General features: G+C 39.3%; 1 protein-coding gene across 2 annotated transcripts in view; it reads left to right on the top strand.

The window, feature by feature from the left end:
* Positions 1 to 21,885, top strand: part of WWOX (WW domain containing oxidoreductase) — a 414,162-nt gene that overhangs the window by 75,971 nt on the left and 316,306 nt on the right. For both annotated transcript variants that reach the window (XM_042480760.1, XM_042480759.1), the window contains exon 6: positions 18,409 to 18,497. In XM_042480760.1, the coding sequence (XP_042336694.1) occupies positions 18,409 to 18,497 (89 nt within the window). The remainder of the gene's footprint in view (positions 1 to 18,408; positions 18,498 to 21,885) is intronic.

Below are 21,885 nucleotides of genomic sequence, written 5' to 3'. Positions count from 1 at the left end.
ATCTGGGAATTTTGCAAGAGAGACAGTGTGAACAGACATGTTGTTGTTATTGTTGTTTGGCTTCAGGTTGTTTCCGACTTATGATCTATCATGGGTCTCTTGACAAAATTTGTTCAGAGGGTTTTGTTTTTTTTGTATTACCTTCTACTAAGGCTGAGAGTGTGCGACTTAGCCAAGGACATCCAGTGGGTTTCCATGACTGAGTAGTGACTCGAACCCGTCTCCAGAGTCACAGCCAAGTGTTAAAACCACTACACCATCCTGGCTTCATAGTAAAGGCACAGCTTAGATAAACCTTTCCACATGTTGTCAAAGTTGTGTTGCAGCTTCTAACATCTTCTAACAGTCTTAACACCAAGTCTGTCACCTGGAATAAGGCAGCTTTCTGTGCCTCTATTTTCCTTTTCCTTTCCATACAGACAGGCCAAAATAAAGCTGCTTCGGGTCACTTTGGAGATATGCTGTTTAAATGATGCATGCATCCTAAGAGTCCAGAAGCTGCGCCAAAGCCACAATACAGTCCTAAAGACACAGCTTTGGCACAGCTTGCGGATTCTTAAGACGCATGCATCATTTAAACAGCATACCTCCAAAGTGACCCGAAGCAGCTTTATTTTGGCAGTCTGTATGGGGCCAATGTTCCCAAACTTCCGTTTTTTAACTATCCACCCAGCCAGCTAGCCTTGAAGAACATTTTTCTAAAGGGAAGGAATAAACTGGGAAGGAGAAGATGGGAAAGATTTATAGCGAGAGTGAGCGCAACACTGCTTTTGCTTTTCTAGAGCCAAGCTACTGTGAACGCTGTGCTGGCCCTATCAAAACCTGTCCGTTCACTTTAGTTTCGGCACTGTGTCCATGCCATTTGTGTTAATCTTTTTGTAAAATAATTTGCAGCCCATTAAATAGAAAGTGTTTCTGCAATGGTAAGTGACTGCGTTTCAAAGTGAGTTGGCTAGATAGATGGACATTGAGTCGAATGAGAAGAACAGAAAGTGTAAGATGTAATTTCTGTTTAGTCTATACCTATAGTTCTGTCACTTACGTACTGAAAAAATAATATTTAAGATGTTGGTTACTGGGCTTTCTATATGCGCTGGGTTCCCCCCCCTCCAAATAAATATTATATGAGGCAGTTCTTGCATTCTAGTGTCAGCTCCACTTAGTTAATTTACATGCCACAAATGGGCACCTCCTAAAAGTTTTTAAGAAAGGGACTGAGCTTTCCTTTGCTTTCATTACTCTTGCAGCGTTGAGTGACGGGAATGCTTAGAGTATGTGACTGTTGCTGTATCTTTGCTTTGGAAAAGCAAAGGGTCTGTTGTTATCATTTTAATTCAGGACATGATATGATTCATGCATGGTAAATATTTCATGCACTTTGCTTGCCTTTGTACTGAGAGGTAAATGAGAAGTAAATCCATGTGTACTTTAAGACAGTAAAAAGGCATACTTGATGTTATGCTGCATAAACATGCAGATTTGATTCCCTTTTTTCTCTTTACAGCCAGAGTAAAGTTTAGCCTTACCTGGAAATGTAAATGCACTCGCCCTAATGTAATGCTGAAGAAAAATTAAGACAAATGATACCGCGTCCCTGCCACAAACTGCAGCTCGTACAAAATTCACTTTAGTTATGAATACGTGAAGGAAACCCTCCTCTGTGTATGCACAATTTATGTTGAATGCAACATGAATCATTTTAATAGACCAAGCAAAAAGTCCCCAAAGTCAATTTTCAAATTACGAACCTTGGAACTGGAATGGAACAACAAGGGGTTGAGGCTTTATTTTGAACTACCGATGAACTATTTTAAAACCTTGCGTGTGAAGCTTCTTTAACTTTAATTTCTTAACTGTTAATAAAAAGAAGTGTTTGTCTGAGAGCAAGCACTTTACTTTCTTCTATAAAAGCAGTTTTGATATTTGTAGAAAACAATTTGTGGTATGTGACACACACAAAGACTCTACCATTAGTGTAACCATTTAGAATCATTTCCTTGTTGTGTCATGTATGTTTAGGATATTTAATTTTGTGACCAACTTTTTGCTTGTGTGACTCCAAGAGGTATAGCATGCAGGTCATGGTACTGCTCTTTCAAAAAGTAGTATCTATCCTGTTGACTTTGGCTATCCGATTCGGCCAAATATACAAGTATGAAAGCCAATGAATTCAGGGAGACCAGGGTTCAAAATCCTGGTCAGCCATGGAAGTCCACTGGATGACTTTGGGCATGTCCCACATGCTCATCTTCAGCAGACGTCAATGGCAAAACACATTCTTGCTGCACATTAAATATCAACTATGTCCACACAGTTGCTGACAGATGCATATGGTGATTCTACATAAAGATTAACCATCAGTGCAAGTTATTTTGTCAACTATGGGCATACCCTCCAACAGTTCATAAATGCAAACTAGGGCATATGTGGACAAGCAACATCAGGGTATAGTCAAGATGGCAAAAGTTATAAATGAAGAAGAGCATATAAACTAGGACAGGCCATAGCAGTTTGCTTTTGCTTGAGCCTACTGGGAAAAGTGAGGTTCTGTCTCTTCTTTTCCTCTTCTCCCACCCAAGTTGACTGCAATCTACTTTTGCATTTTGAATTTAGTTTGTGACTCTGGAGATTATCAGATGTCCTTGCCCCATCTTTTCCCCATCTTTCTCCCTAAGTCTCTCCTCGTAAGACATGGTTTCTAGACCTTTCACCATTTTGGTCGCCCTCCTTTGGACACACTCCAGTTAATTCCAGGATATTTTTAAAGCAGCTGAAAAAAGTGGGATGACAGAGGTATCTGGACTCTCCCTGCTAAATCAGGATGGTTGTAGTGTAAGCCTTTGACTTTGAAGGCTTTAAGGGCATATCTGACTAAGGATAACACATGCAAAAATGTTACTTTAGAGTACAAATAGAGACAGGTTAGGACCCAAAGTCTTGCTCAACTATTTGAACACACAAAAAGGAATATGGCTTCTTTATCTGCAGCAATAGCCTCCTATGCTGTGTACAGAGTCACTTTTAAAGCTGGGGATGGGTGGTTTCAAAATCAATTAGAGATTTGGCATAGTGCGGTACTAATGAAAACAAAGAACAAAAAGTATGCCCAGGTGGTATGCCCATGGCATTGGATGTGCCTAAAGCAGCTCTTTAAATTTGACACCCTGGTATAAATCTTCTCTTTCATTTGTCGTGTCTTGACTTCTTTTCAGAGTTGGAACGACCTCCGAATCACACCATATGTTGATCACACGCCGTCTTTTTGTCATTATGGTTAGCTTTTTGGCCGTATTGCAAGTGGAATTGACTTGTATTACTTTTCCCTGTTTTTCTGCAGCTCGTTCTTTGTTAATAATGTTTCCTACATTTAACTTCAATAGCATCATTGTCTCCTGTTATTTTTTGCTTCATTTTTTTGCACCCTTAGAAACAACTGACTCAATTTTCCAGCAGCTGTTCTCCACCGATAGGCTTGCAGGCAGTGGTCTATTAACACCTGCAGGTGAACGATTCTGACATCTGTAGATGCTGCTAATAGAATCTTCTAAACTTTGGGACATATACATTCTTAAATTGTAGTCTTCCTATTTATTGCTCGGTTGGGTCAACAGATAGGTGAGACAGGGAAAGACCACAGATTAAAAACACATGCAGATATCTAACATTGAAAATGAAGCCTCCAGTTTGTTTTGTTTCTTATTACTGGAGAATAAAGGCACTGCCCTGTAAATATCAGGTGTTGATAGGATTACGTTTGACCCATGTGTAATATTTGAGAGACGAGATGGTTGGGAAACATGCTCCTGGTTTCGCCTTTCCTAACTGTCATATTAAGAGATGTGTCTTAGCTTTGAAAAGGGTTTGCAGATCTTGATGCTCTTTGCAAAGAGCATAACCGAAGCATTAAAAAAAAAGTGGTAGTGCTGGTGCAGCTAATTAGGGAAAAAAGCTATATTCAAAAGAAGTCTACTGGGGCAATTTGGAATTAAAAAGTAATTTAGAATCTCTAATAACTTTAAGCACTGAGTGCCACAATTTGGGCTAAGCATAGCAAAATGCTTTGTTTACGTGGCTGTAATTGGATCATTGGCATCCATAGAGCGCAGAGTATATAATCAACAGCACTGAGATCCTCTCTGGCTTTCTAGTCTGGTAGAAAAAGAAATCTTGATTTTCCCAATTAGAGAAGTTTCAGCCTTATCCTGCCTATGGATTAGATCAATGCTGGCTTTCAGTAACAGAAGATATTGCTGGTATTCTTTGAAACACTATAATTCCTCACTTTTCCCAATGCTGAGCTTCCTATCCCATGTGTCACCAGGATCTAGATTAGCATTGCCTTTTACATTATATATATATAGAGAGAATGTGTGTGTGTGTGTGTGTGTGTGTGTGTTACATCCTTGGATATGGAGAGCTTTCATTCTCTAGCACCATGTTTGTTTGTCTTCTGCAATAGAGTGAAGTACACCATTTGGAAAGGCCTTGCATCTCAGTGTCATGTGTCCTTAAGTGCTTGTGTCAAATCTCCAATATAACTGAGGGGCTGTCCATATGAGCAATAAGACATAGTTCCACTAACTGTCTAAATGATGTATGTGGCCAACGTGGGAGGAAACTGGCATGAAGTCAGGCTCCAGGGCTAAACGCCAGAGCAAAATAATCCAAAGGTTGCTCTGAATCAAGCTGGAAAGTACAAACTACCGGTATCTCACCAGCATGTGGACGTTTCACACCGGTGCGAGGAGAGAGAAGAGTCTGTTATGCCATGGGTACCATTGCTGCCCATAGATTTTGTTTTATTTCCCACATGTGAATAGATCACACATACATGTGAGTGGTCAGCTGCACCATCAACCCATGTAGTAAGACAGAATCATAGAATGATACAGCTGGAAGAGACCTCAAGGGCCATCCAGTCCATCCCCATTATGCCATGCAGGAATGAACAATCAAAGCATTCCTGACAGATGGCCATTTATCCTCTGTTTAAAATTGAACATGACTTTTGCCATTTTGACCACATTCTGACATTGCTTGACCACATGTGTCCTTGATCTTCATCTGTGAAATGATAGGAGGCACACTTAGGGGATCTTCTCATCACCAAATTTTTGATAAGCTTTGGAGGAACTCTGAAATTCGAAGTGGTCGGATAAAAAAAGTTGGGCAAAAGTGATCTTCTTTTGCCTTATATGGGACTGAACATCTTCATGCGGCTGCTTCTTTTTCCTCTGTGGCTAATCCAACAAGTTTATTTCCTTACTTTTGCCTTCTAGTGTCTTTGCTCTCAATGATTATTAATCCAGTGTTTCTAAAGCAATTCAGTGAACATCTTCATAATGAACAGTTTCAAAATTTGATGTTGTAGAAAATTTGATGACAAGAATATTAAGCATCTGGTCTATTCACAAAGCATAGCTTTATTCTTTCCTTACCCTGTTCAGCCTCAAGGTATCTAACATAATGGGTGCTACCATCATGCTGCTGAGGCAGAGAGTGGCAAAAGTTCTGAGGTCGTTGTGGTTTCTCCTTTCCCTAGATCCCATTCCCTACACCAGTAACTGGTTGTTAATATCTTCTTCTCCCAAAGCCCTGACCATGAGTGGTTGTACTTTATTATCATTAATATATTAGCATAGGGTTCATAGAATCATAGAGCTGGGAGAGATCACAATGGGAATCCAGTTCAACCCCTTGCCATGCAGAAAGACAAAGTGCTCCCAACAGATGACCAGACAGTCTCTGTTTATCATATGAAGTTTAGGGTTTCTTGGACTTAATCTGCACCTGGCCAGAAAAATGCCTCCAAAGTACATGGTGCTTCTTGTGCACTCGGACATCTTGTGTAGTGCCCTATTGTGCATCGTTGCAGTTCTCTGACACGATGGTGGATTATTTCAGCGATGCAGCTTCATTGTCACAAAACTATGCATCGTAGTCTGTGATGTACCATCTTGGCCATCATTTTTAAATGGCGGGCTTTTGTCTTCTGTTTTGATTAAGATGGTTTATTTTAATTTTGCATTTTAGTATCGTAAGCAGCCTTGAATATCTTTTAGGTGTAAAAATAGAATATATGTGACCTAAAGAAAAAGACAATAAATTAATAAGCAAGATGCCTTATCTGGCCTTTAAGGAATCGACATGGCATTATTTCATGTTGTACCAGTTGAATTGGGTCTGAATACCCTAAAGGCACCAGATCCCATCTGATCTTGGAAACTAAGATCAGTTAGAACTTTGATGGGAGACTGCCAACAAAGACCAGGTGCTGTAGGGTATATTTCAGAGGAAGGAACTGGCAAAACCAACTCTGAGTACAGTATCCTTGCCTAAGAATAACTTATAAAATTAATTGGATTGCCATAAGGTACACACATATTCCAGTTTAATTCCGTCATGGAATTAAAAGTGGCATACACGGTAGGCCATTCCCAGGTTGCCCATTTCCAGAATCTCTTGCCAACTTCAGGTGTGAGGGCCTCCTAAAATCAGCCCTCTCTGATGGACTCCACTCCATCTGTGTCCCTATAGCAGCCTCCTCCAATTTTAGTTTCACAGTTTAGGCTCACAGTCCTACCTAGGTCCTTTCACACCTTACAATTATAGCACTATGATTCCACTTTAACTGTTGTGGATGCCTTCCATGGAATCCTAGTGTTCGTAGTTAGCTGATGCACTTGAGCTCTCTGAATTTTGAACTGCAAATCCCAGGATTCTGTAGGCTGGAACCATGGCAGTTAAAGTGGAATCAGGCTGGCATAATTGTGTTGTGTGAATGTGCTCCTAGTCTCATGCCGTGAAGGTTTGAGCCTCATATCACAGATGGGTCATTGATAGTTCCTCAGAGTCTAGGAAGAGCTAACTACTGAGAGCACCTGTGTCAGTCATTAATCTCACCTTCAATAAGTCTGTTCTGTCATGTACTACCAGACTATGCCTGCGGCTTTTATACACAGTAGTGTTTTTTTTAAAGCTATGATAGAAAATATTAAGACAGAGAGATAGGAGATTCTCACCAGATCATAAGGGAGAGCTTGCACAGAAGGAGACTTATTTGGCTTCTAAATTTTAGCGGCAGGGGATTGTGTGCAAAATCATTCACACACCTTGATCTCTGTTTCTGTTGTCTTATTCCAGATACATTCTAGATACAGGTTTCACTGTTAAATCAAGCTGTTGTAACACTTCTTATCTTCTCACAGCACTGTCCTTCAACCTTTTGAATCTTGTTCAAGGTGTGCGTGTGTGTTTATGTGTGCATGCACATCATCCCCCAGTCAAATCTGGTGAGTTATGTTATCCAAAGTCCAGAAGGAGAAAATGTATAATGAGTATTTTTTGCTGGGCTGAACTGAATATCCAGTCAGGTGTAGAGGAGGCTGGAATGGTATTTATGAATGAATGTCATTATTTTGACAGGATGATGAATTAACATGCCTGCTCTTGGTCAGCTCTGTGAGGGGAGTAGTTGTGCGGTCTGGTCAGTCCTGAGCCCTGTGGTTTGTGATAATGTCAGACACAAATTTGGCTTGTCATTCATCAGAGATAATGATAAACTATAAAATTGGTACTAAATGGGATCAGTATGGTATAGTTTGCTGTTCTGGTGATAAACAGAATACATATTTGCCATTTATATTTAGCCATTTTGCCGATTCCCTTTTTATTGCTCCTACAGATCTGAGGCATCTTTTAAACATGCAGTGCACTTTGGAAGTAGAAGAATGTTCAGTGGCTGGGCATTGTTGTTGTTTTTAATTGTGGTCAAGTTGACTTGAATTTCCGCATCTACGATGCATCAATCCGCTGGCCATTCCTTTGTTTCCATATTTGTTGACAGGTTTTAGTTAAAACTAGAGTAGAGCCTGTCTTTGGAGACTGAAGCTGCTCAGTTGGTATGCCATCTTTCCTAGTGGCTTATTTGTCCCAAGCGCTCTGATCTCAGCCGCCATTTCAATTTCTAAAATTGTAGGTTCATCTTAAAATGGTTCTTCCTTGAATGAATCTTGAATGATGCTGTTGAACTGCAACTCCCAGCATTCCTCACCACTGGCTAAACTGGCTAGGTTTGCTAGGATTTACAGCCACACATCTAGAAGACTGCAGAATTCTTATACTGATGTATTGCTAACCCACAATTTCATTTTATTGTACTTTCTAATAAGGCTTTTGGCTGCTCCAGTACTTGAGACAATTAAAACACACATTTGCTTAAAACTCTTCCAAAAGCATTTTGGTGCCGAACATTTGGATGTTATGTAACTCGTTGGTTAACGTTATCCCACCTTTACCCCAACCTCTTTTTTATTAGTAAAAGAAACGATGTGAATACAAATTTGTAATTGGATGTAAACTGAAAGTGTTTGACAATATTATAATTTTTGGGTTCTGTTTTGACTTGTGAACATGTGCGTCCAGAGAAAGGAACAGATGCTTTCAGTGACCTACACTCAACACTTTTCAAAATGTGTTATGGTTTAAGAGGAAAGAAGGGCCGAATTGTCTCACTGTTGCAACCAATGAAAACACTTACCCTCTTAGACTAAATAGTGGGTTTTTGAATTGACATTTGGAAAAACCCTTCTATTTATTTGTTTGGCTTACAGGCATCAAGAAGCAGAGTGTATTGACCTTACTAAAGACTTATTTCTGACTTCAGAGAAATTGTGCTGCTGCAGCTAAAGTGAACATATCAGCAGAATGGCAACACAAATCAAAACACGAAACAGAAAAAAAAAAAAACCAGATATTGAATAGTATAGTGTCCAGAAAATAAAATAAAATCCTACAAAAGCCCTTGTTAACTACAGATATATTTACTGGGTGAGAGGCAGTTGTTTGTTGCTTTATCTATAGTGTGTGTGTGTATATATATAAAGTCATTCAAGAACAATCCTGCCCCAGTATGTATTTCTGCATTTCCCCTCCCTAAACATTGAGAAGCATTTACTTGTTAATGCCATTTAGCAAATGTAAGGAATAGGAAGGTGCATTTTGCTTATATTGAAATGGGTTATCAGGTGCAAAGAAATAAAATTAAACCCCACCAAAGAAAATGAAAATGCATTTACTTGTGGGATGTGATATATCGGGATGTATCATATCCCACAAGGAGATGCGTTTCATTTTCTTGACTTACAACGCAGTCTGTGGATACTGCTTTTTGGCTGGAGAGGTGCTTGGGGAGGGGAAAATGGGTAAACTGGGGGCAGGGGGACTGCACATAAGAGAGTGGAAATTGAAATTGGTTGGGTATAATGCTACTTTGCTATAAGCCATGTTACCTGAATGCGGCATTTTGTAGCGTCAGCAGTTTTCGCAGCTTTAACTTTACCAATGCCCTTGATGAGGTGCAGAGTTGTCGGTATTCTCGTAAAATTTCCTCCGCGATGGCTTCTTCTGTTCTCTTTATTTCCTTAAGTGAACATCTGTCTAATTGTTCACCTCCATTGCGTTAGTGCTTTCCTCATGCTTTCTCTGTTTCCAGACAATAAACTTTATTTTCTTCATAAGAATTCAGTCTACGCAAGGGTATTAGGCAGCTTGTTTGCACCTTTTAATTTCTGGAGCTTTTCCAGGAAGACTTTTTCTCCCCCCCTCTTTTCTGTACTTCCAATGGGTTCATCAGTGAATCATGCAACATGGCACGCGCTGGGTTCAGGCTTTTTCTTTCTTTTCTTTTTTAATGAGTTACCTTCTGTTTATAAACATCTGTTTGAAAAAAAAAAGCCCGTTTCCGATTTACTTAGCTTTTCTTTTCTGAACTCCGTATGTATGTTGATGCGTGAGAAAGGAGATGCGTCAAAACTGTATGTGTAAGGTTGAACTGGTAGATGCAGTTAACATAGAAAAATATACTCTCTGTGTGTGTGTTTGTGTGTTAAAACTACTTGCTGGCAAAAACTGGTGTTGGCTAGTAGCTGAAAGAGTGATCACTAAATCAAGAAGTCCCCATTTTGAATCCCACTGTCATTTGGTGGTGCATCTCCTCTAACTGTATGGATTTATTTGCTTTTTCCATTGCTTTTAAAATGTCTTAGTTTCTCTCTCCTCCTCTCACTTTCCTTCTTTGTCCTCAGCTTATTTCAGCTGCCGGAAACTGAGCTCAAAGTGCAAGAATAGTTTGCATGCAGATAATTCAGGCTGCATCTGCGCTGCAGACGCAATGCAGTTTGACACCGCTTTAACTGCCATGGCTCAATGCTATGGAATCTAGGGGTTTGTAGTTTGTTGTGGCACCAGAGCTCTTTGACAGAGCAGGCTAAATATCTCACAAACGTACAATTCCCATAATACCATAGCAATGAGCCATGGCATTTAAAGTGGTGTCAACCTGCCTTGTGTTTGCAGTGCTGATGCAGCCTTAGTTGAAGGAGAGGAGAGGAAGGGATGGAATCATGTCCTTCCCGGTAGGCTTAGGCAAAGGCAAATTGCTGCAGCTTCTTCTACAGCTTCTTCATCATTAATAAAGTTTCTCATAGCGATCACATTCTGATGTTGTTTGGCCACGTGTCTTGAATTTTCACTGTGAAATGTTGGAGGATATGGGTGGTGTTAAAAAAGTGACTCTCCCCAGTGTTTGTCAGTCTGTGGCACATGCTGTTGTTTGTTATATGCCTTCAAGTTGTTTCTGACTTATGTCAACACTTAAGGCAAACCTATCATGGGGTTTTCTTGGCAAGATCTGTTCAGAGAAGGTTTGCCATTACCTTCCCCGGGGGCTGAGAGGATATGACTTGCCCAAGATCCCTATGGGTGCATCTACACTGCAGAAATAATGCAGTCTGATTCCACTTTAACTGCCATGGCTCCATCCTACAGAATGCTGGGATCTGTAGTTTGGTGAGGCACCAGAACTCTTTGGCAAAACAGTCTAAAGACCTTGTAAAACTACAAAACCCAGGATGATGTAGGATGGCAGTGCAGAACTGAAAGTGGTGTGACAGTGTGTCGTTTCTACAGTCTAGATGTACCCTGTATCTCAATGTATAGATTACACTGGCCACTTTGGAGAGCACATTAAATTCTAATGGGAATGAGCCTCAGCAAAACTTTACCCTCATACATTCCCTTTCCTTGAGTATTTATTTCTATCAGTACTGAACAGCGATTTAGTGCTGAATGTGAGCCTTTAACTGCAGTTAATTTTAATTATGTGTTGTTAAAGCAAGTCAGCTTCATAACTCATGACTTGATGTTAGCTCCTTTCAAACAAAGTTAAGCTTAACCTAAATTTGGGGAGAATGAGAATTTAGAGTAAATTTAAAGAAGCAACCACAAAAATGAAGTTTTTGATCTCTTCCTTGAATCTTGGGTAGAACAATGGGAAGGAAAGACTTGCATGACGTCTGGATTAGCTCTTTGTGGTTTATCGTTGTTGAACGTTTGGATGAGCAATTCGGACGCAATTGACAAGAGTGTAGAACTCCTGTCCTTTTCCTATGTTTGCCAATTACACTGGTGCCTCGGGATACGAAATGATCGGGTTACGAAATTTCCGGGATACGAAAAAGTTGGATTGGCAAAAACTGTTTCGGGTTACGAAATATTTTTCGGGTTACGAAATTCATTTCGGCGCGAAATTCAAATGCTGCAAAGTGCAGCTATAGGCTTTCCAGTGCTAACGGAAAGCCTTTTCGGGTTACGAAATTTTCGGGTTACGAAAGGAATGGCGGAACGAATTAATTTCGTAACCCGAGGCACCAGTGTACAATTTTTCATTGTGCAGAGTCTCGCATCTTTTCTGTGAAACAGTCCGTTGTGTTTTGCTTCTACATTATTTATCCTACAAGCATAATGATCAGATATTGATGGGCCAGTAGAGTGTTGCAGAATATTTACTATGTGCGACGTAACATACAATTTCGAAAGCAACGTTGTCTTTCTACGTGAACCATTCTTCCATCAGGGCAGGCTGCCCAGAACATCAGTGATCTTACAGTTATTACTTTATGTCATATATAATCTTGAATTTTTTTCTCCCTTGCAACAAATAAATCTTTGGGTCCCTCTGGGAGGAAAAGTGTGGTTACTGTATAATAAAATTAAACCACTTGTCATGGCTGCAAGCTGACATTTATCAGCCTATTTGTGGGTGCTCTTTCTCTCCATGTGTATAATATAGAACATAATTTGTCACTTTGTAAATACATTCCAGACTGAATCCCTGCCAGGGTTTGTTAGGGTCTGAAGGATTAATGCACACTGCAGTGTATGCCTGTGTTTTGGGGCCACAATGTTGTTTCTGGTCATGAATTTTGGGGAGGGGGGGAGAGATGGAGTATCTTTTCATGTCTGTGTGAACATTTCTGTATTTCTATCCATACCTCTTATCTGTACCAATGGTATTCTCTGTTTATACATCTAGCTGCAGTTATGGCTATTGCCAACCCATAGTCTACACAAAACCTTATGCACATGTACATAAGCCATTTTATATGTTTTGTTTGTTGAGGTTTTGAACTGTCTCTGTTCCAATAACTCCAATAAATAATTACAATAAAAATATTCTAGGAAGCTTGGAATAGTAAATATTTGTTGTTGTTAACTGCTGTCAAGTTGACTTCAACTTAAGGCAACCCTATGAATGGGAGACCTCCAAGTCACTCTATCCTCAACAGCCTTGAAGGTGTGGCTTTCTGAATTGAGACTATTCATTGGAAATGCCGTCTTCATCTTTTCCACCTTACTAAGCATCATTGCCTTTTCTAATGACACATGTCCTCTCATGATATGTCCAGAGCATGACAGTCTCAGCTTACAAAGGGATTTCGTAGCGCCGTTGAGGCTAAAAATTAAGAGAAAGAAGTTTGTAGCATGAGCGTTTGTCTACCTCATCAGATACATGGAGCGAAGTGCTTATAGACAGACATTTGTTGATTAAAAAGCAATTAATGGTGGGTTTAAATAGTACACCCTGGAAAAAAGGTATAGAAATGTTTGTTGAACTGTGCTAGGTTCAGCTACATGCTTTGCCACACGTAGAAAGATGGAAGAGCAGTATCTACACCATTGGTTTGACATGAGCATCATGTCCTCAAATAGTGTGGAAAGTCTGTTGCAATTCACAGAGGATAAGATAAATGCTTATTAATGCTAATAGCTGCCAGTCTGGAATCACCTTTGGATTCTCCATTCAAAGTCCCTCCTGGAGGTACCACTGTATATTGCTATAGAATCATAGAAATCACATACAGTACCAGAAAAACACCTCCACAAAAGAAGACCAGGGTCAGAAGGGTCATCTTGTCTCTCCAAGGAAACTTGGATCTTGTGTTCCTCATATAAAACATTGTCCCTAATATTTGTTGTTGTGTGCCTTCAAGTCATTCCTGATGTATGGTAACCCTAAGGTGACCCTATGACAGGGTTTTCTTGACAAGATTTATCTGGTGGGTAGGGTGGGGGGTTGCCATTACCTTCTAGTGAGGTTTACCAAGTTTCCATGATTTGCCCAAGGCCACCCAATGGGTTTCTATGGCTGAACCAAGGATTCATACACCTTGTTCTCCTAGCACTCAAACCATGAGACCATGCTAAATATGTTTAAAGCTGGACAAGCAATTCTGCTGTTTAGAGAGGGAAGCAATCAAAGAAAAATCTTGCTAAACCCCTTAGTGTGCTCTAATGAAGCCTTTTGGATTCTGATTTCAGTTTGTATGATTGAAACCATCCTTAAGAACAATCCTTAGGAATTTGTGCAAAGCATACGAAAGAAGAACTATTCTTGTGTTTTAGACCAATAGGAGAAAGGAATGACAGCCCAACCCATAATACACATGTCTTCTGATATAGTGGCTGACTTCCCATCTCTTCTCAATCAAGTCCCTGTAAAGATGTTAGCAAGATAACTAGGGAAAATGTCCACCAAGCCGTTGTTCTTAAGCCAGGCACCTCTTAAAACTCCTGGATGCAAAACATGAAATGTCTTTTAGGGAAACAACTGAGGCAGAGAGAAAAAGAAGAAAAATGAGGGTAAAATTATTCCATCCACTAGGGCCTCTAATGGCCTTCCGTAAGTTATCTCAAACGCTGTAAAGGAACCGATTCTGAAAACACGCCACATATCTTCGGTTGGCCTTAAAGCTTTGCACCATGTGATTCATTTGCCCCATTCAGCTGGCTGAAAGGTAATCTCCTAGCATTCAAAATACATGCATGACTTTATAAAGCCTGCCTAACATAAATACTCTTCTCCACCGAGTGCATGCATTAGGGACTATAATATTTACAGCCTGAAACTGGAATAAAAGCATTTCCTTGTTTTCATCCATCTTGCATGGGGTTCATGATTACCAGCGATCGCTGGACATTGTCGACTGTCATAACCCATGCATCAAAATTGCCATGCTTTATCCTAATGGCACACTCTGATCTGGATTTAATTTGTCTGTGCCGCCGAGTCGTTCAGGCTAGTGTCAACCGAACTTTGATTCTAATGAATTTACATACTGTAGACCCGAGGAGAAGGTTTTCTGTACAAAATTCCATTTGGCTTTTCCACCCCTTCGGCAATCCTTTATCCTTACATACATTTTACCCTTAGACTATAAATACAGTTTCCTCTATGTAGAAGTATCTCCTGTCTTCTCCGACTGGTCTGTGTGGACAAGTCCGGACAATTGGGATTTCCTGTATTAAACCGGAGTCTATTTTGTCTCCTCAGCTTGTCAAAGAGTTAAATGTTTTTAGCACTGTGCTTCCTACAGTATTTTGGAGGATGAAATAAAGCTTTTTCAAAAAATATCCCAAAATGTATAATGTATATGCATAGAGAAAATAATTATGTAATAAATTAGGTAGCGTCCACTCTGGGCCTTTTAAAGTACATCTTGCGTTCTGCTCCTCCCCAGCACTTATATAAGTTATGGAGACTAGAGTTTATTTATTAAGAGTCTTCAACTGTGTATAAAACCAGAGCAGCCACAAGTAATGGTATTTGCTGAAGGATTCTTTATCATGTGAATTTACCTTTAGTCATCTATTATTTATTTCGGCTCTTTTATATGCCATTATAATAAATATTATGACAGAGAAAGCTTTTATGCTTCAACTTATTGTAGTTCTCTCCACTTCCTTGCAATCCTTCAGGAAAATGTAACCACGCTTTACCTATATTTAATGTAAATCATCGCCTGCATTAGAATGAAAAATCCTATTTTGAAGAAAGGCTCCTTCTTCAGGACTGAGATGTAAATGCACAATCGTGTTTACTGCCAAACTACTGTACCATGCACTGTTCATTTCTAAACAGTTTTTCAGCTGTAAAGTGAGTGCATTGCTAACTGTAGATTGCTAGCTTTCTGAGTGTTTTCACTTTCTGCTTAAAACTTCTGACTTGATAAGCATTTTTCTAAGTCTGAGTACAAAATATTGCCAATTATATCCTGAGCGGTTGTCTTGGATTTGTTCAACACTAACACGGGACATTTCTGGCATTTAATAATGGTATTTTGGAACTCAGTTTCTCCTGGGGTGGGAGAGAGGATCATTCTATTTACTTCAATGTCGGGGAGGATAACTTAGATCTTGACAATTATCAACCATTTAACATATTTAGAGGTCAGAAGAAGCCAGGGGTATTTGGGCAGAGAGACAAGTTAAAGCATTCACAGCTGACACATTATTCAAATATATAAAGAAGACACCAAATATTCATGGTTTGTTTAGATGCTTCTCCAGCAAGGCAGAATTTAGTAGAATTCAATCAACAAATCTTCTCTTTTCTGACTGTTATAAAGAGAATATTTTGCCATGGCTGAAAACACTTCATTAAAAATAAGAGTAACTGCTTAATGAACACATCCTACAAAATGGGCCCTAAGTTCACAGATGCTTATACTGTCATTTATTTGTCCATCTGTAAGGTGGTTCAAGACTGACATTTTATTGTTAATACTACATTGACTAACATGGTTATCCCTCAACACTTAGACATCACAGAATATAGGATGTGGTATATGGAATCTTGTAGTTTGGATAAATGTCTTGTATTACTTCTATGGTTGCTTGTTGTTAACTGATTTTGACCCATGGCAACCCTGTGGATGAGACATATCCAAGACTCCCTGCCTTCTATCGCTCTGCTTAGTTCTTGCAAACTCATACCTGGAACCCGTGAAATGAGATAATAGCCTACATGCACCATTTTTTATGCATTTCACAACTTGTGTAATCATTCAGACCATGGCAAAAGTAAGTTAAAATTTGAAACAACAATTGGAAAAGGGGGGGATGCTGCCTAGTCTTCAGGGACACAGAGCAAAGCATGCAAATGAAACATTTGGGTCAAGTTAAAAAGAAAGAGAGCGCTAAAGCCAGGCTTGACTAGGCTTTAACTTTTTATACCTTACTGTTAAAGTTGTGTTATGATTGCAAATGTGTATGTCTTTATAATATATAAAATCTTTGGCATAATTTGGCTGTTACTCTAGAAAAGAAGTTACTATATATATATATATATATATATATGTTTGCGGTTATGAACTTTTAAAAGCTTCTCCTTGAGCTACTCAAGAAATGCGTCTACCCGGTCTTAGTGTTCCCAATAACCTTTGCTATGACAAGTCTAAAAAGCGGCAGAAGTACAAATGAGTTTTAACTGTTGGAAGTAAAGGCACATTGATTATCCTGGCAGCGGAGAATGTATTGTTATTAGATGGGTGGTTTCAGTTCACTGGCTCAACTGGCAGAGTAGAAACCCATATTCATAGCTTGGATTTGTCATCTATATATCATAATTGCCCATTTATCATTTTTTAATATTTTTATTTTACCCATAGGCACAGCTTGCTTATTATTTCACAAGGATTTCTTCTTGTGAAAGAATAGTAGAGGCATTACTTTCTCCCCACCGTCATCTATGCAATATTGCAGATTCTTCCTCTTTATTCTTGGATCCAATAGCAGAAACCTGCAGCCTGACACCAAGAGCGAAAGCATTACCTGAGTAATAGTGTGTGGGCTTGAATCACTGTTCCCAAGAGCATAGTAACTAACAGCTTGTGGTTTAGTCTGTTGAACTACTTGATGTTTTTTGACCCCTCGTTGTCCTTGTGTTGGTAGCACTCCCTTTCTTTGAATTTCCTTTTGGAAATGAGAACAGAGCATCACTGCATTAAAACAGAAGGGAGAGAAAGGATAACCTTTGCTACGGTGGAAGGTTGGAAAGTAGAAGAAACGTATTAATGATCACTGTTTTTCTTTTTTACTTTTTTGTTTTAACCAAGTGCAAATTCTGACTGGTGATGATAACCCAGTCTGTGTGGCCCTTCCATGCGCTAGAGCAGGAATGGGAAGATTTAATCCCCAAACTCCTTCCTAGCAGTTTCCAGACCTCTGGCCACTTCTGGTTTCGATAAGAGGGATAGTTCTGCTTGTGGAGGGTCTATTGGGACAGAAACATGGTTCAAGGAATCCCTCTCTCCAAAGATTTGAAGGTGGGCAAAGTAATCAGGATTGTGCTTTCTTCATTGTTCTTGCTCATGTCTGAATGGAGCCTTCTGTACACATGTTCCAGTGCACAAATGTAGGTTACAAATACATGACCTGCATGCTTTTGATTCTTGACCAGCCTCCCCAGTCCTGACATTCTTCAAACATGCAATAGCAAGTGAATTTCTATACCACTTACCAGTGCACTTAAGCACTCCCTAAGCAGTTTACAAAGTATAAGCTAATATGTTGGATGATATACCCTATCAGCTCCAGACAGTATGGCAACTGAATGGTGGGACTCACAGATCCAGCTACCTAGATGGCACTTACAGCCTTAGAGAAAAGGAAGCTTAGCTGAAACAGAGGCGGACAGTAGTGGCTTTCCCTATGCCTCTCTGCATGCAGTCGTAGCACTTTTGTTTGCTTTCCAAGAGAGACAGTTGTAAAAGTGTGCCTTTTCTCAAATGGATTTTTCCTGTGCTTTGAGGCTAGAATATTCTCGGAACAGCTCAGAGTATTCTGTCTTTCGTCAACTACCATAGATCTGCCAAAGTTTAATGACCATCTCAGTTGTACATATCACACTAGCCTTGTATTGCAACCTCATAAACCAGCAGCCAATGCCTTGCAAACTGATATTGGTCCAGAGCCCACCACTCTGAGTAGACCTGTTCTAGACAAACTTAAATTGTTTAAGAATGAGTTGCTCTTGATTATCTGTTTCCAGTATCAAAAAACTGCTGGGAACAGTTCCTATACATTTAGTAGTGTCACAGATTTAGAATATAGCATTTGACACTATATATTCTGTGTTGGTTTTCCTTCCCCAGCTTGATTTGTATCCACAATAATATTCTAATGTTAAACAAAGGAATTTTAAAATGTGCCTTTGTTCATTAGATATAACATGATCCTGTGAACTAACCCTCTTGCTTTTTTTAACCCTACCCCTTTTTTCTATTTTAGCACAAAGCCAAGGTAGAAGCAATGACTTTAGACCTTGCATCTCTTCGGAGTGTACAAGACTTTGCTGAAGCATTTCGGTCTAAGAATTTGTAAGTACTCAGGCAGAAGATGCACTTGTTGATATTTTTTAACTATTATGATAATTATTATACAGTGGGACCTTGTCTTACGTGGGGGATCCGTTCCAGACCCCCCTGCATAAGGCAAATTCTGCCTATGCTTGAGTCCCATTCAAATGAATGGGGCTCGTGCGCGTGGCGGCCCCTAATCTGAATGGGATGTGCCACCCCGTGCGCCCTGCGCGCTTCTGTGCGGCTTTAGCGCATACGCTCAAAGCTGCGTATAACGCACCCACGTATAACGCGGGTGCACTGTATCAGTATTTCTCATCAGAGGATAGTCATAATACCTATAGCAAGATATGCTACAGGCTGAACCTCCTTTAACTGAAATGTTTGGGACCAGAAGTGTTTTGGTTTTCACAGTTTTTTGGATTCTGAAATATTTGCATATATATATATATATATATATATAATGAGATATCTTGAAAATTTCACCCAAATCTAAACATCAAATTCATTTAAGCTAGTTAACAATGACAACAGGACACCTTTTACATAGGGCCAGAAGGTAGTTTTGTGTACAATATTTTAAATAATTTTGTGCATGAAACAGGTTTGTGCACATTGAACCATCAGAAAGCAAAGGTGCAACTATTTCAGCCACCAATGTAGACGATTCTGGAATATTTCAGATTTTGGAATTCGGAACAAGGGAACCTCATCCTGTACATATAAGTATCACAAATCTGTTCATCCATTTAGCTCTGTTAAGCTAAATTTTGTAGCGGTGTGATGGTGGGGATTGTGGTACGTCCTGCAAACATCCAGAAACATAAATTGACTATGGGATAAATCTGGTGGGACCAGAAATGTCAACAAGGTAGGACTAGAATGCTTCCTACACTTTTTTAAAGCAGAGTTTGAATTTTTGCAATTTTGGAGGGGGGATTTTGCTTTTGTGTGATGGAAACGACACCACTGGCTGTTCTTGTTTCATATCAGTGTGTGTGGTTGGGGCGGGAGGAATTGTGGAATTTGAGTCAACTCAAAAAGGTGAAGATGGAAATTACTTTGAAGGGGTTGTAATGAGCTCAGTCAGACAGTTCCCTAAGTACTAAATATGCCGCATTGATCAGCCAGCTCATTTATAAGCATGTGAATGTTGCAAGCTGAAGAATGACAAACTGCTCCCATGGCTGAGCAAGAATTGAACGAAGGTGTCTTTATACAGAAACAAATGAATCAGCAAAGGGAACAGTGAGAGACCACTTTGGCTGTGTATTTAAATAACAAGGGAGCAAGAATTTTCTGTTTTGAGATGGAAAACCCTCCAACAACCACAGGACAAATTGAAGCAGACCTTGGAGTAGTAGAAAGTGAAAAGACCCCTTCCTAATCGGGCAGCTTTTCAAAAATGATGTAATATTTGCTTGTGGTGGCTCTTATTCTCTGCCCAGGTTCTTAAATTTCAATTCATAATCACTAGTGATGTACGCAGGAAAAGATTTTCCAAATAAAAGAACTGTTTTCGGTACTTTATTTTTTGTTCTTGGCGAGATGTAAAAGGAGTAATAGATAGTCATAACATGTAGTCAGTGTATTTTATCATTTTATCTTGATTACATGAATATTTCAATATGTGATTCTGGTGTGTTTCCTGAATGTAGGTTTAATTTATTAACTGTATCAGCACTTTAAACCAGGGCTGAACATGTGCCAAGGATTCAGGAGATGCCTTGGTCCCAACAGGCCCCAGGATTGTTCGCACTACATCCCCCTGTAATGGCATTGTTTTGCAACCATAAGGGGATAGTCACACTACATTTTGGGGTTCCCTTACTATTTGAGACCCCAGAGAGGCCTTTATCTAACAGGAAAGCAAAACTAATTGTTAGACTATATGGACAGGTTCATTTCTTACTTTTAAAGCAGGCTTGTTGCATATAAATATTTGTTTTGCTTTTGCTTGTATTCAGATTGTATAGTCAGCCCTCCTTATCCACCAATTCTTTCATCCACGGATTCAAGCATCCATGGCTTGAAAATATCCAAAAATGTATACATTCCAAACAGCAAACCTTGATTTTCCATTTTATATTAGAGACACCATTATCCTTTTCCATTATATTTAATGGGGCTTACTCATCCACAGATTTTGTTACCTACCCCAGATGATAACAAGGACCCAATGTATTCAGTTTGTCTGTCAAGTATAACAGTTTGCAGAATATTTTGAACTCTGATAGGCCTATATTGGGACAAAGCTCTAATTTTTTTTTGTTAAATAGTGATATCTTACATGATAAATAATGAAGACATTAACATCATAATCTCTTTATTAATGATGTAATTACAAGATGTAACAAGCTTATAGGTCTCTCAAGCTGAGCGTCATTGTTAAATAAAAGTATCAAAGGTGGGCATCTTGGAGTGATATACAATGTTTGCCAGAATTAAAACAAACAGTTCCCTTGCCTCATTGAGATTTGATGTACATGGTGAAAAACTGTGGTGTGGGTGTGATAGGTGGGGCCCACTTTACAAGTGTGTATTGATGCTCAACACCTTTTGGTACTTGAACACATGCAGTGAGGTTTACAAATACGTATTGATAAAGACCATGAATTAATTAAAGGAGAGTGATAGACTGAGTGACAGTAAAAGCGGAGGCAAAGATGGTTGTCTTAAGACAGAACTGAGGTTGTATCCAGATCATAGTCTTATTAATTTTTTTATAATTGCAGAAACGAAATAGATCGGATAAGAAACAAAAGCAATCAAAGCTAACATTTTAAAAGCATCTGAAAAAGGATTAATTGAGGATTAATTGGGACTGTCCCTGCAAAAAGAAGGATAGTGGAAGGGTGTGGAATAGTGGTGGACTCTTGGCTTCATGGCACCATTTGCTAGCTTCATATTTTCACTTTGGGTTCACCTTTTTTGTCTCCTTAGGTAAGGATAGACAATCAGTGTTTAGAGATCTGATGATTAAACTTTTCTTTCTTCTTCCCCAAAGCCTGGAACAAATAAAGAAAATACTCTTGACACTCTTTCTGTTTGTCTTTTGAAATTTCATGAATGTGGATACAATCTGGCCTGGAAAGGAAAACAGTTCTTTAAAGAGCGACTCTCCCATTCTCTTTAGATAAGACTCTCATGCTTCTGCGCAAGTCCAAACCAGCCATGAGGGGCATATTGGGTAGATAAGCATGTAAAATATTTATGATTTAATATGTACAGTTAAAGTATCTTTTGCTGCAAATAAAGTAGTAAGCATTTTGCACAGTTTTATAGCCTTAATGGTTAATGAGAGAATTTTTAAAGGGTATGTGTGTACAGTATTTTAATTAAAAATTCAATTTAAAATAATAAAACCGCAAAGAATATTAGAAAGGGCAAGAGCAATCAATATAAC

Source organism: Sceloporus undulatus, chromosome 8, assembly GCF_019175285.1.
Source record: "Sceloporus undulatus isolate JIND9_A2432 ecotype Alabama chromosome 8, SceUnd_v1.1, whole genome shotgun sequence".
Classification (NCBI taxonomy): Eukaryota; Metazoa; Chordata; class Lepidosauria; order Squamata; family Phrynosomatidae; genus Sceloporus; species Sceloporus undulatus.
The sequence above is the reverse complement of the archived record's forward strand: the minus strand, read 5'-3'. Positions and strand labels throughout refer to the sequence as shown.